The 12,056-nt window shown below is 49.0% G+C and overlaps 4 protein-coding genes across 4 annotated transcripts; 1 reads left to right on the forward strand and 3 right to left on the reverse strand.

The window, feature by feature from the left end:
- Positions 1–359: 359 nt before the first annotated feature.
- Positions 360–2,276, forward strand: F4812DRAFT_411441 (branched-chain-amino-acid aminotransferase). The gene is made up of 2 exons (XM_047932621.1): positions 360–1,005; positions 1,099–2,276. The coding sequence occupies exons 1-2, from the start codon at positions 771–773 to the stop codon at positions 2,106–2,108; spliced, it is 1,245 nt and encodes a 414-aa protein (XP_047795383.1). The 5' UTR covers positions 360–770; the 3' UTR covers positions 2,109–2,276.
- Positions 2,277–3,650, reverse strand: F4812DRAFT_411443 (ESSS subunit of NADH:ubiquinone oxidoreductase-domain-containing protein). The gene is made up of 2 exons (XM_047932622.1): positions 2,943–3,650; positions 2,277–2,707 (listed from the first exon to the last, which is right to left on the reverse strand). The coding sequence occupies exons 1-2, from the start codon at positions 3,206–3,208 to the stop codon at positions 2,629–2,631; spliced, it is 345 nt and encodes a 114-aa protein (XP_047795384.1). The 5' UTR covers positions 3,209–3,650; the 3' UTR covers positions 2,277–2,628.
- Positions 3,651–4,298: 648 nt separating this feature from the next.
- On the reverse strand, positions 4,299–6,924 carry F4812DRAFT_37913 (beta-lactamase/transpeptidase-like protein). Its single transcript, XM_047932016.1, has 3 exons — positions 6,457–6,924; positions 5,046–6,223; positions 4,299–4,927 (listed from the first exon to the last, which is right to left on the reverse strand). Exons 1-3 carry the CDS (start codon positions 6,685–6,687, stop codon positions 4,501–4,503), a joined length of 1,836 nt encoding a protein of 611 aa, XP_047795385.1. The 5' UTR covers positions 6,688–6,924; the 3' UTR covers positions 4,299–4,500.
- Positions 6,925–7,643: 719 nt separating this feature from the next.
- On the reverse strand, positions 7,644–10,049 carry F4812DRAFT_37903 (uncharacterized protein). The gene is made up of 3 exons (XM_047932015.1): positions 8,705–10,049; positions 8,288–8,649; positions 7,644–8,230 (listed from the first exon to the last, which is right to left on the reverse strand). The coding sequence occupies exons 1-3, from the start codon at positions 9,744–9,746 to the stop codon at positions 7,880–7,882; spliced, it is 1,755 nt and encodes a 584-aa protein (XP_047795386.1). The 5' UTR covers positions 9,747–10,049; the 3' UTR covers positions 7,644–7,879.
- Positions 10,050–12,056: the final 2,007 nt, after the last annotated feature.

Consider the following 12,056-nt stretch of genomic DNA (forward strand, 5'->3'; position numbering starts at 1 on the left):
CATGTGTGAATCTACAAATCTACAAATAGGTAGGTAACCACAATTTACCAGGTACCATTGTACAATACAAATTCAAAATGTCAAGCCTAAGCTCTTATCCGCTTTGTTTCTATCTAAGCAGCTAGGTAACTCTCAGGAGTCAGGGGTCTCCCCTTGCTTACCTCAGGTGGCGGTGTGTTTGCTTCTAGATTCTTGAATGTTGCTGATAAAGGTACATAGGTACGTATGTATGCTACAAGTAAGTACACTAGCCACAGCTGGAAGTACGACAAAAAGCTTATCTACGATTGGTTTGTTCGGTTCCGTAAGGCCCGTTAGTGCATATTCCCGTCAGGGCGTACTTGTACCTACGCTAGGCCCCTCCGAGATCGCTTTGCATTTCTTACCGCGTGGTGTTTTTTTTTTCTGCCTTTGCCCTCTTTTTTTTCTCCCCCTTCCATTGAGTCGGGTCGGGTAGGGGTTTCGTTTCGTGTTAGCTCACTTGAGGTTATAAAGGGAAATTGGGGCTATTTTATATTAGTAACTACCTAGACCTAATCATTTGGTTCCGTCCATAGAGCAATTGAGTCAAAGAGAGCGGGTTATATATACAATCCGGTCCCAATTGCTCTCCCATTTTTAAAGCCATCTTTCTTTTGCCTCTTCTTGTTTCCTCTCTGTTTTCTCGTGGCATAATCGAAATCTGATTTAGAAATTCGATTCGAAAAACAAAAGGAAAAAGAAAGAAAAAAAGTAAATCTGGATTGCTGTATATTACACTCTTTCCGCCAATGCTTCGACAACTTCTTCCGCGATGCGGGAGAGCTCTAAGAGCCCCCGCCTCGCATTCTTCCTACGCTTTACCAGCGCTGCAACGAGCATCCAGGTGGTACAGCATACAACCAGCGGCAGCATCCGTGGCGAAACCGCTAGATATAGATCCTACCAAGTTATCTATCACCAAGACTCAATCCCCTAAGACACCTAAGGACCCCGCCGAACTTGTCTTTGGAAGGGAATTCACAGGTACGATCTCTCTATATATACACTTGGCATATACTGCCATATACTACGGGCTTGAATAGACGGGCAGTACGCTAACTTGTGTCTTGTTGCCAGATCATATGTTAACGATCGAATGGACTAAGAACGACGGGTGGTTTGCACCCACGATACAACCTTACCAGAACCTCTCGCTCGACCCCGCCACATGCGTCTTCCACTACGCCTTCGAGTGCTTCGAGGGTATGAAAGCGTACCGGGATAACAAGGGCCAGATACGGCTGTTCCGCCCGGACAAGAATATGGAGCGCTTAAACAAGTCCGCCGCCCGCATTGCCCTGCCCACCTTCTCGTCTACTAGCCTGATCGACCTGATCGCCAAGTTCGTCAAGCTCGAGGAGCGCTTCATCCCCGACGGCCGCGGCTACTCGCTATACCTGCGCCCGACCCTCATCGGCACCCAGAAGACCCTCGGCATCGGCGCCCCGGGATCCGCCCTGCTCTTCGTCATCGCCTCCCCCGTCGGCCCTTACTACCCCACCGGCTTCAAGGCCGTGTCCCTCGAGGCCACCGACTATGCCGTCCGCGCCTGGCCCGGCGGCGTCGGCGACAAGAAGCTCGGCGCCAACTACGCCCCCTGCATCGTGCCCCAGATGGAGGCCGCCTCCCGCGGCTTCCAGCAGAACCTCTGGCTGTTCGGCCCCGAGGAGTACGTGACCGAGGTCGGCACCATGAACCTCTTCGTCGCCATCCGCAACAAGGAGACCAACCAGAAGGAGCTCATCACCGCGCCCCTCGACGGCACCATCCTCGGCGGCATCACCCGCGACTCCATCCTGAGCCTCGCCCGCGAGAAGCTCGCGCCCGAGGGCTGGCTGATCTCCGAGCGCAAGATCACCATGCCGCAGCTGTACGAGGCCTCGCTCGAGGGCCGCCTGATTGAGGTTTTCGGCTCCGGCACCGCCGCCGTCGTCAGCCCCGTGCGGAAGATCAGCTGGAAGGGCAAGCTGGTGGACTGCGGGCTGGCCGATAACGAGGAGTCGGGCGAGGTCGCTAATAAGATGAAGAGCTGGATAGAAGCTAGGCAATACGGAGACGAGGAGCATGAATGGAGTCACATATGTTAGAGAGAAGAGAGAAAAAAAAAAGCGAGTTCAGCGGTTTATTTTGGTCCTGTTCACCATAGTGTTCTATATCCGCATAGATGGTGATAGATCCGGCGCAAACGGCGTACTTACCTGGCCTCTTAACGAAAGAACCATTATGTTTAAATTTAAATCCGATTTGATCAGAGCGGATAACTGTTCAAAAACATTCCGGTGCATTGATGAATGCTAATGTAGACGGGGAATTACACGGCAGAAGACATTTTAATTGTAGCTTGTAGGTAGCAAGCGCCTCCCCCCCACCCCTTTTCACCAGCTTGGGAGGTGATCCGTCTATGATGAGATTTCTCTAATAGAAGCCGTCACCGTCGCCAGGAGGGCGAGGCGACACGAGAGGGCAAGGAGAAAAAGGAAAAAAACAAAAAAGGGAAAATCGGGATTTCATATACAAATAGAGTTTCTCGAACTAGTAGTGTACCACAGTTCTTTCTTTTTTCTTTGTCCCGTTTATCGCACTCTATATGGTTTGGGGAAGGGCCCATCACTTCTTCTCGGGGTCCTCGAGGATGCCCTCGGCTTCTAATCTCCGTCGCGCCTCTTCTAGAGCCCATGTTTGTATTCTGCGATTATGTTAGCTGCTGCCTGCTGTTATTGGGTTATAGTATAGGTAGGGAAAGCTTTGAAAAGGACGAGTTATGAAAGAGATATACAAATATATATATATATATGTATTGCACAAGCAACGGGGCAATATAATAATCGCCTTAGCCACCTTCTTCTTCTTCCTTCTTTATCCCGTAACCACCCAAAGGACTTTGAAAGCGTAAAAAAAAAAGAAAAAAAAAAAAAACTCACGAGGTATCAGGCTTGAATCCGTAGGCGACAGCAGCGAGAGCCAAGCTACCGCAGAAACCGTAGAAGAACGGGGTCTCCCATCCTTCCTTCTGGTACTTCTCGCCGGGCTTGACGCCGAACAGCCAGCCGGTCGGGGGGTCGTATTGAGGGCCGTGAGAGGCTGGAGCGCGCGGGGTGGCCGAGAAAGGTCTGGCTGTGGTCTTGGAGTTTTGCTGCAGGGCGCGTGTAGCCCGCACGGCGGCGGCGTTCGGTCGGACGGCGGGCATGATAGGTATGTTGGCTTGGGTGCTTTTTGATGTGACTCGAAATAGGTCCCGTTTCTTGTTTGTTTGGAACCTTTTGCTCCCTTTTTCTTCTTTCTTTCTTCTTCTCTCTTTCCCTATGCGATGTTTGTAATATTTCCCCGAGAATAATCGTAGGCGGGATAGGTGAGTAGGTGGTAGTGGTGTGGCGTATGAGGTATTGTTAAGGACGTCGTGGTTAGAGTGGAGATTGGTCTTGTTCTCTTGTTGAGATTCGATCGGTGAAGTCAGTTAGCGGTTTGAGCAGTTTGAGCGACTTAGCAGCCGAGCTTGTAGCCAATCGATTTAACCAATCAAGACGAGTCGAATGGGTCGAATGGGGTCAAATGGGTCACACAATCTCTCACGTGATCTCAGGTAACCGGACACCCGGGAAAACCCTTTCTAGTCTTTCGGCTGAATAGTCCGATGTAACTAAGGGCTATTTATAAGGTTTAAGGTTTTATTCCCAAGTTGCACCCGAATTTTTCTCTTTTCATTCTTTATTATCAAAAACAAAGTTTCAACGGCTTCTCAAGTCAACCCCTTCTGGTTAGCAGCAAGTGTAAGTTAAATTCTATTTAAATTCTATTTGCTTTTATTACATTTCCCCATCTCGTTTTTTGGTATGATGATCCAATCTTCTAAGAACAGCCAACTGAAAACATCCATGTGGATTAAAATTCATCAAGCTCAACAGTCTGATTCATTAAACGCCTTCAAATTACTTGTTAGCCGTCTTCTAGCTTTGTTCTAGTGTTGCTAACTCGTATAGATTGTATAGATTGCCACCTGTATTGACAGGAATTTTCTGGACGTCATTGGATAGACGTGTTTACATCTGCCAGAGACATCCATGAGAACTGAAAGCTTCTAAAGCTATCTAGATTCCTCGTTACTAGCATGGTTCTAGCAGGTATAGTAGTGTCCAAGAATAGTATATGGAGCTATTGGATCGCTTCTCTACATTGGTAGTCGATTTATTCGTTGGATACCTAACCTAGGTAGTCAAGCAGATAGATAATGCAAGCCTGGATCTATTTTATATTATTTACTATCTAAGGAAATGTGAATATTCTAATCGTACGACACTGAAAATACACCTAGAAGATCGACTCATGTTATAGAAAGGGTAATCGAGATCGCTTTACCACTGTCAATGACTATGAGTCAATCATTATCTCCAAGGTCGCCTCACGGAATATCCTTCACGCTCCATTCATGACTGTTGAGACGGATATAGTTACCTAACTACCATATACCAAGAAATTATATTATCAGGCAACTCTATCAAACACTATAATACCCTCGCTTCCGTCCTCCAAGAACTCCATTTTCAGCTTATCTACCGTCCCCTTCACGCTGATTTCGAACTGAGCCCGAGCCCGCTGACCGTTGAGCATGTTGGGCGTGTTAAGGAAATCGATAACCACGGCCCAGAACTCTCCGGAGACGTGGTGGAAATCAAACGTCATCTGCCATTCCATGTCGTCCCGGATTGCTCTAAGCTGCTCTCCTTTCTTCTCTGCCGAGTCCTCGCTAGTCAACTGTAGCGTGATGTTTTGATATGCTGGATGAGAGTAGACCCCGACGTATTTTTCAAGGGGAAGCGCGTGAGGTAACGGAGGGTCTGCGCGTTCCGGATATAAGTCTTGAATAGCCGTCTCAGCGAGTCTGAGCTGGGTTTCGAGGACTTTCTTTCCGCTATATTCATAGACAAATCAGCCCGGGCATCCTCGTTCTGTCCAGAAAGACGGAGATAGCAGCAACACGATGATGATGTCTGGTCCCAGGGGAAGTAAAAGGAGGATGAAAAACTTACCGACTAACCCAGTCGAACCGCTCCTCTTCCGGAACACCCAACTTGTCATCGATCAGCTTCCACGCAAGCTCCATACCCAGCAAATTACTCGTCACAGCCGTGTTCGCAAGCGTGACCACCCCGAACCCCAGATCCGGCAGGAAGTACACCTCCGCACCGTACGCCTCCATGCCCCCGCCGTGCGTGAATATCCGCCGCCCCTTACACGTGCCGAGCTCCCAGCCGAGCGCGTACGCGAGCGGCGCGTCGAAGCTCAGCCGCGTCTCGGGCGGCAGCGCGATGCGCGCTAGCTTCAGCTCGCGGTGTGCCGAGGGAGGTAATACCGGACAGCCGTTTTCGGTCTCGTCGCTGCCGTCGCCGCGGATCAGACACCGGATCCACCGCGCGTAGTCTAGCACGTTGCTGACGATACCCCCGGCGCCGCTCGCGAGGTCGAGGTTTGCGTATGGGACTGGGATGAACCACCCCTTTCCTTGCTCACCATCCCTATCCTTACCCCTATCCTTATCACTGCTGCTCCCCTTCCCCTCCCCCTGATAATCCCAATAATACCCCCTCGCCACCTCCCTGCCCGCCCCCAGCGCCTCCTCCACGCTCAAATACGTCCCGTGCATACCCAGCGGCTCCCAGATCCGCTCCCTCATCTCGTCGCCTAGCCACCGCCCCGTCAGCGTCTGTATCACGTGCGCGGCCACCATGTACATGAGGTTGCAGTACCGCCACCCCACGCGCGGCTCCGACACCGCGGGCAGGTGCCGCAGGCTGCGGGCGACGTCGCGCGGGGTGCCCCGGTGGGAGTGGGGGTGCGAGTGCGAGTGCGAGTGATCGGGCTCCGGCCCGTACCGCCGCGCGAGCGCCTTGTCGTGCCGCGGGAACCCCGTGCGGTGCGACAGCGCGTCCTCGAGCGTCAGGTGCGCGGCCTCCCACTCGTGCCCGGGCGGCAGGACGAAGTCGTCGCGGATCAGATGCGAGATGGGGGTCTGCCAGCCGAGCGGGGAGGAGGAGGCGATCTTCACACCAGAGGAAGAAGAGGAAGAAGAGGAGGCGAAAGAAGTGAAGTTCCCCGATGCGATGAGAAGCGATAGCACGGCTGCCGTGAACGCCTTGGTCGTGCTGCCGGTGTAGTACAGCGTCGACGGCGTCGCGCGCGTCGAGGGGAAACTCGCGATGCCGTAACCCTGTGGGTGCTGTTAGTTGGAAATATGTACCTAGGTGCCTAACCTAAGGTATTAATCAATATAATCGAATAATAATGTAGTAGTGATACCTATGTAAGGTGAGGTACCTTGAATACCAGGTAGTGTATAACCCCCTGAAGAGCCTAATTCCCAGGAAACGATCGTCTTTCGTCTTACTATCGGGCATAACCAGGAATGAAAAAAGGGGCAATAAGATCTAAATAGACACAAACCTCGGCCCATATGTCATCCCCGTCAACAACAGAAACCGACACCCCCGGGACTTTCCACCGGTCGAGCGCCGCTTGCGTGAAGGCCTTAAAGTCGGAGTCCAATGGGCTTCTATCCGCTCCCCTCTGCTCCTCTCCATTCTTCTCTCCCGCAGATAGGACCTCCTGCTCATTCTGTTGCTCCAGCAGAGCTAGCGCGGCTGTTGCCGCCGGTATAAGAAGTCCGAACCTCATCTCAGGTCGAGGCTTTTACGTTTTTGTTATGTTGCGTTGGTGGGGGGATGAGGTTGAGATGATCAGGTACCTTTATTTACTTTGGCTAACATGTGCACGAGGTATCGATAAATTCTAAGTATTTGAAGGATGAATTTTTTTCAATCCTTGGCCGTAAGCTAATCCAATGTACGAATCATACAAGTCCAAACATGTTCAACTTATGTTTACAGTTGCGAAGTAAAAGCTAGCAAGTACTTATCAGTCTGATTGGAAACCCCGCCTTATGAATGATATCGAGTCCCCCATGCATTTGCAGGGTGTTGATCATTTACCCTTAACTCCTAATAACTTATACATGACAATACATGAATATCGAAGAGCTCGTTTAGTACAACACAACTCAGGTCCCTCACGTTGACAATCAGTCCAATACGTCTTTTACAGGAGACACCGGCGGCAAGAAACCTAGAACTACGCAAAAGACGATAGCTCATCAGGGGCCTATGGGCACTGTTAGGTATGACACCAAGGCCGCAGTACGCATACACACATAACCGCGCAACTCATCGGTCGAAACAAGAGAAAAGGCCCCATGCAACCTTGCAGTTGTCCTCTGAACTCTTTCGTAGTTCGGGGTATTTTCTCTATAAAAAAAGGAACCGCACCTAGAGATGAAGGCCACAGGCACTACCAACCAGCGCACGCCGCCAATCCTTTCCGCTTTATTCATCATCATCATTTCCACGTCAAAAACATAGGCCGTTGCACACGCAGCCAACGAACCCAAACTTCGCTTATGTTCAAATAGAACCCTTTCGTGGAGAAAGGCTTGCTATATGCAACCCGAACACGCTCCACTTTTGTACACTGGCTGAATCGTCTTGGTGGCTAGCTCTTGGATGTAGACTATTGAGGCTCTCTCTCCTTGACACGACAATGAATATAGTTGACGTATCTACGGAATTCAAAACCTCCCTACATAATTCACTGTCATCCCAAGTTCCACCCATCTCTCTCCGTGTATGTAATAATCCTATACTTTCGGCTGTTTGATAGCGCTGAGACCACCTGTCGCTGAGAGCGCTTATAACTCGACTTGTCTCTCGGCCCTGGTAAATGGTTCGACTAACGAAGAAAGTTAACTGGCCATGTGGCTGGCGAGATTCTTTAGAAAAACCTCAAAATAAGTCGCCAGGGGGTGGCCGCCCTTCTAAAGCTCTTCGTCTTCGCCGAAAGAGGTCTGTACTTGAATCTGCTCCTCATTCGCCCTCTTCTCCTGATCCGCAGTAGCCCTGGCCAGTACATCGCCTAAAGCGGAGGGAAAATTCACGGAACGATCTAATGTCTCGTCATCTGCACGCTGCTTCTTTAAAGGGCTTCCGATACTCGTTTCGCCATTAAAAGCATTCGCAAGCAGATTTGCGACTGAATTGGGAATGGCTTGATTGCTTGCCGTAGAATCCGTAGGTGTTGACTCTCCGCCTGTAAGACCTGCGCTGGGTGACTTTTGAGAACCCGACGCGCCTGCAGCGTCTGGTTCTGTAGAGTGCTGTCGCTTAAGCTACCGGGTGTCTGTTAGTGACACTATGCATGAACTGAAAAAAAGGGGCAAACTCACGCGAATGCGGTCAATACCGGCTTGTAGCTCACCGGTGACCCTGGCATCCTCTGGTGCAAGGGTAGTCTTGACGTCCTTATCGTCAGAATCTACCATCTTAGCCAGGGGATCATCGTCGTTGTCATCGTCATCGTCGCTATCTTCGTCCATAAGGTGGCCGTTCGCGCCGCTACTCTTCCTTCTGGCCTTCCTCCTCTTTGCGGCTTCGGCTTCTTGATCTCTGAAGGCCGAAAATCCTACGGTACCGGTAGGTTTAAGAGGCCCAAGCCCAGAAAAGTCAAGTTGGGTCGATCGCCGCTTAGTGCCCGACGCCTTCTGGTCCCCCTTTGACCCAGGAACTAAACCCATCTTGGCGAGTTGGCCTAATAATTTGTTAGCAATGAATTAATACTAGGGCTTCAACAAATAGTTGCTTACGTTGGCCACGATAGAAGAAGGTAAATACTGCGTAAGGCTTATCTGGACCGTCTATACCAGTTACTGTCTGAGTGCTGATTGTCTTAGGATCGAGCGTTTTGGGCTTAGCAAAACTAGTGGTATGCTCGACATCAGCATCGATGGCGCCGTTATTGCCTCCCTTACTTCCACTATCGCTCTCGTCGTCGTCATCGTGGGCATCGAACTGCGGCGAATACTCCCCCTTCTTGATCTCGCCAGAAGCGATCACACGGAACATAGCCACCTTGATCTGTCCGGTAGCCTCAGGAGGCTCGTCGTCATCAGACATAGAGGAGTCGTCCGAGTCATCAGGGGTTGCCACGGGCGATTGGTCCTCCCCACCGTAGGCTAGGGTATCGCGGGGGCGGGGAACCTTTTCCGTGTTCGCGTCGCCGCCGTGAGGGGTGGACCTGTGGCGGCGATGACGTCGCTCAAACTTCTGTCTTCGTTTCTCGACTTTTTCTGCGGCATCATGGCCCTTGAGGTCTAAGCCGTTAAGCCATCTTTCTAAACCAACCTCTCGGAATAAAAATTCACGTTCGGCAAGACCGCCACCCTCACTCTCAGGAACTTGAACCCAACGACTATTAACCCAAGTCTCTTCACCGGGTCGTAGCAGAGTAGCGACCTCCTCCTTAGCTCGCCCGTCGAAGTAAATATATGCAGCAATGGTTTCGTTCTCCGAATTCGTCATAGGAATATAGGGTGTAACGGTGTTGGCATGCTTCGAAGGATCAGAGCCTGAGGGTATTAGAGGTCCAGCGTAGAGAGGTTTCGGGTAAGGATTGGCCGCAGTTGGTTTCGGAGCGGTATAAGGAATGGGATGACCGGGGGTTAAAAGCGTTATCGAAATGGCGAACTTTGCTGCCTCATGTTTAGAAGTTTCCGGGTTTAGCTGAGGTTGAGGAACAGGTATGTATGTGCTGATGCGAGATAGACGAGACTGCTTTTGCATTCCATATTCTGGGAGCGGGGCAGAATTCGCATGGATGCTCACAGCGATGCCCTTAAAGCAGGGCATCGTTACCGGATATAGACTGTAATATCGGACGAAGTAATAGAGGGGTTTAAGAAGGGACGCGAGGGTTGTTCGCTCGTCGTGCACTAAGGGAGGGTAGGGTAGGTTGAGGGGTGGCGAAGAATATAGATAGAGGCCTAGCAAGAGGAGAGGAAAAAAAAAAGTTCTGAGAATTGTTTGTAGACAAAGACTCGATAAGATACTGTACGAGCTCAAGGAATCGTTCGAGCGCCAGTTTGTAACTGTCGGTCTAGGGCTTGATAGAGAAAACTGAGCTGTAGTGGAAAGAAGAAAAAAAAATAATAAAAATAAAAATAAAAGTAAAAAAATTGGTAGGGGTAGAATAAATGGAGGCTAAGAGAAAGCGAGAAGGGGTTACTTTTGCGAGTTGCTTGGGTTAGGTAGGAAGAGGAACTAGAACTGGAACAATTTGCAGGTCGTCCCCGGCGGTGTGCGAGTTGTTGCTCTGAGCACGAAGCTATAAGAGAGAGCAACGTATTAAACTGCAAACTGCAAAACTGCAAGCCTGCGAGCCGCAAAGCAATATATTTCTGACGACAAGTTGTTTCCCTCCTTTCTTTTTTTTCTTCTTTTTCGCTAATATGTGTAAATGCTTTATTTTTTTAATCGAACCCTATCTCGAGTTATTTTGGTTAATGGTTTCAATCGTCAATGGCCAATGAGGACAAGCAACGCGAGTGAGCCGGAAAAAGAGGTTCACTGTATAAACCGGAGAACCAAGACTTCCCAATTATGTACAATGCAGTACCGAGGTTTGAGTCAAAAAAAGGGTTTGGTCTTGGTAAATGGGATGGATAATAGTGTGGATGATGAGAAATTGTGTTATAGGTCCCAAGTCTTGTAGCTTTTTTTTTTTTTTTTTTAAAAAAAAGCTGCATATATTTATACGCTTAGGTACCTAGGTATGTACTTTAGGTTAGATATCGTAGAAATGGTAAATTTAAATGCTGTTATAAAGCTATCGTGGGCCCCCAAAAAGGGTAGGGTAAGTTTCTGGATTGAATCAGATTGGATTAGATTCAAGTCAAAAAGCAATAAGTAGAAGCAATAATAAACGGCCTAGGCCTACCTAATCCACCCTGTTTTTTTCTGGCAATTGAAATCTGGAGGGCAATTTACTTTAGGTTTTAAGGTACCTTATCAGGTATTATTTATTGATTTGTAGATGTAGGCAGACATAGGTTAGACGTAGGTAGACGTAGGTAGAAATAATAGTAGTAGTGACGGAAAAGCGATGTTGAAAGGTTCAGATCGAGTCTCCTTGGTTTCGGTTTGTTGACCCACGCTGGGAATGACTGCCATGGCGGGGGAGACTAGCAATTGATTGATTGGTTGACCACGATTCTGGGACCACCCTCGTCACCTGAACACGTCAAAGCTGCTACGCAGCTAAACGCTACGCTGTCTTAAGCTGGCCTTACATGTAACACACATATGCCCGAACATCCATCTATCCGTTTAGCTTTAGGTAGCTAGCTACATGTAATGTATCAGTCCGCTGCAAACCTTATCTTAGGTATTGTACAATACCTACAATACCTTTCAGGGTATAATTCATGCATGTACAATACTTGTTTTATGTATTATGCCCTAACTACCAGCTACTTACCAGCTGCTTATAAGTAATATAATACCTTAGGTTAGATTAGGTTAGGCACCTCCTACCTACCTACCTACCTCCTATTCACTGTGTGCCAATGGACTTGCCTATGAGGTCGAGTTTCGAGTTTTGTACAATACAATTACGAGTTATGTTCATGTACCCAACCGTGATTTCGAATCGCTTCTACTATGGACAAGGCATACTTCACTTCACTTCCATACGTACATTCAGCCACCGCCCTATTTAATATATATATACCTAACCTACCTATATACCTAACCTAATATATACCTAATATTTGCCTTATCTATCTAACCTTAGGTACCAAACGTATTCATTTGCGCCGTCGAACACATGACCGAGATGTAGGTGCTTACACTTAGCACTAGAGCATTGGAGAGTGTGGAGAAGAGAGCAACTTCAATGCTGGACCAAAAATGAAATCGTAAATGCAATACACGTATTTCAAGCACAGCACACGGATTCGGCATCGTTGAGAAACTTGCCCAAATCCGACTGACTTACATATCATGTGGCTCCTCGGACTAGTGAAGCAGCAAATTCGGCTCTTCTATAATTGAAAACTGGATAACACATCATGATACGTGGCGAACATGCTCGTATAATATTAAGTAGGTAAATAGGCTTGGGGAGGGGCATTCGGGCATTTAGGCATTTGGCATATCCCT

Source organism: Daldinia caldariorum, assembly GCF_022478825.1.
Source record: "Daldinia caldariorum strain CBS 122874 unplaced genomic scaffold F4812scaffold_1, whole genome shotgun sequence".
NCBI classification, from domain to species: Eukaryota; Fungi; Ascomycota; class Sordariomycetes; order Xylariales; family Hypoxylaceae; genus Daldinia; species Daldinia caldariorum.

Coding starts and splice junctions, on each gene's coding strand:
- F4812DRAFT_411441 (XM_047932621.1), top strand. CDS start 771: ATGCTTCGACAACTTCTTCCGCGATGCGGGAGAGCTCTAAGAGCCCCC. Junction 1,006..1,098: donor CTTTGGAAGGGAATTCACAG/GTACGATCTCTC, acceptor TCTTGTTGCCAG/ATCATATGTTAACGATCGAA.
- F4812DRAFT_411443 (XM_047932622.1), bottom strand. CDS start 3,208: ATGCCCGCCGTCCGACCGAACGCCGCCGCCGTGCGGGCTACACGCGCC. Junction 2,708..2,942: donor GGATTCAAGCCTGATACCTC/GTGAGTTTTTTT, acceptor ACATAATCGCAG/AATACAAACATGGGCTCTAG.
- F4812DRAFT_37913 (XM_047932016.1), bottom strand. CDS start 6,687: ATGAGGTTCGGACTTCTTATACCGGCGGCAACAGCCGCGCTAGCTCTG. Junction 6,224..6,456: donor GGGATGACATATGGGCCGAG/GTTTGTGTCTAT, acceptor CAGCACCCACAG/GGTTACGGCATCGCGAGTTT. Junction 4,928..5,045: donor CGGTTCGACTGGGTTAGTCG/GTAAGTTTTTCA, acceptor CTATGAATATAG/CGGAAAGAAAGTCCTCGAAA.
- F4812DRAFT_37903 (XM_047932015.1), bottom strand. CDS start 9,746: ATGCCCTGCTTTAAGGGCATCGCTGTGAGCATCCATGCGAATTCTGCC. Junction 8,650..8,704: donor CTTCTTCTATCGTGGCCAAC/GTAAGCAACTAT, acceptor ACAAATTATTAG/GCCAACTCGCCAAGATGGGT. Junction 8,231..8,287: donor CCGGTATTGACCGCATTCGC/GTGAGTTTGCCC, acceptor GACACCCGGTAG/CTTAAGCGACAGCACTCTAC.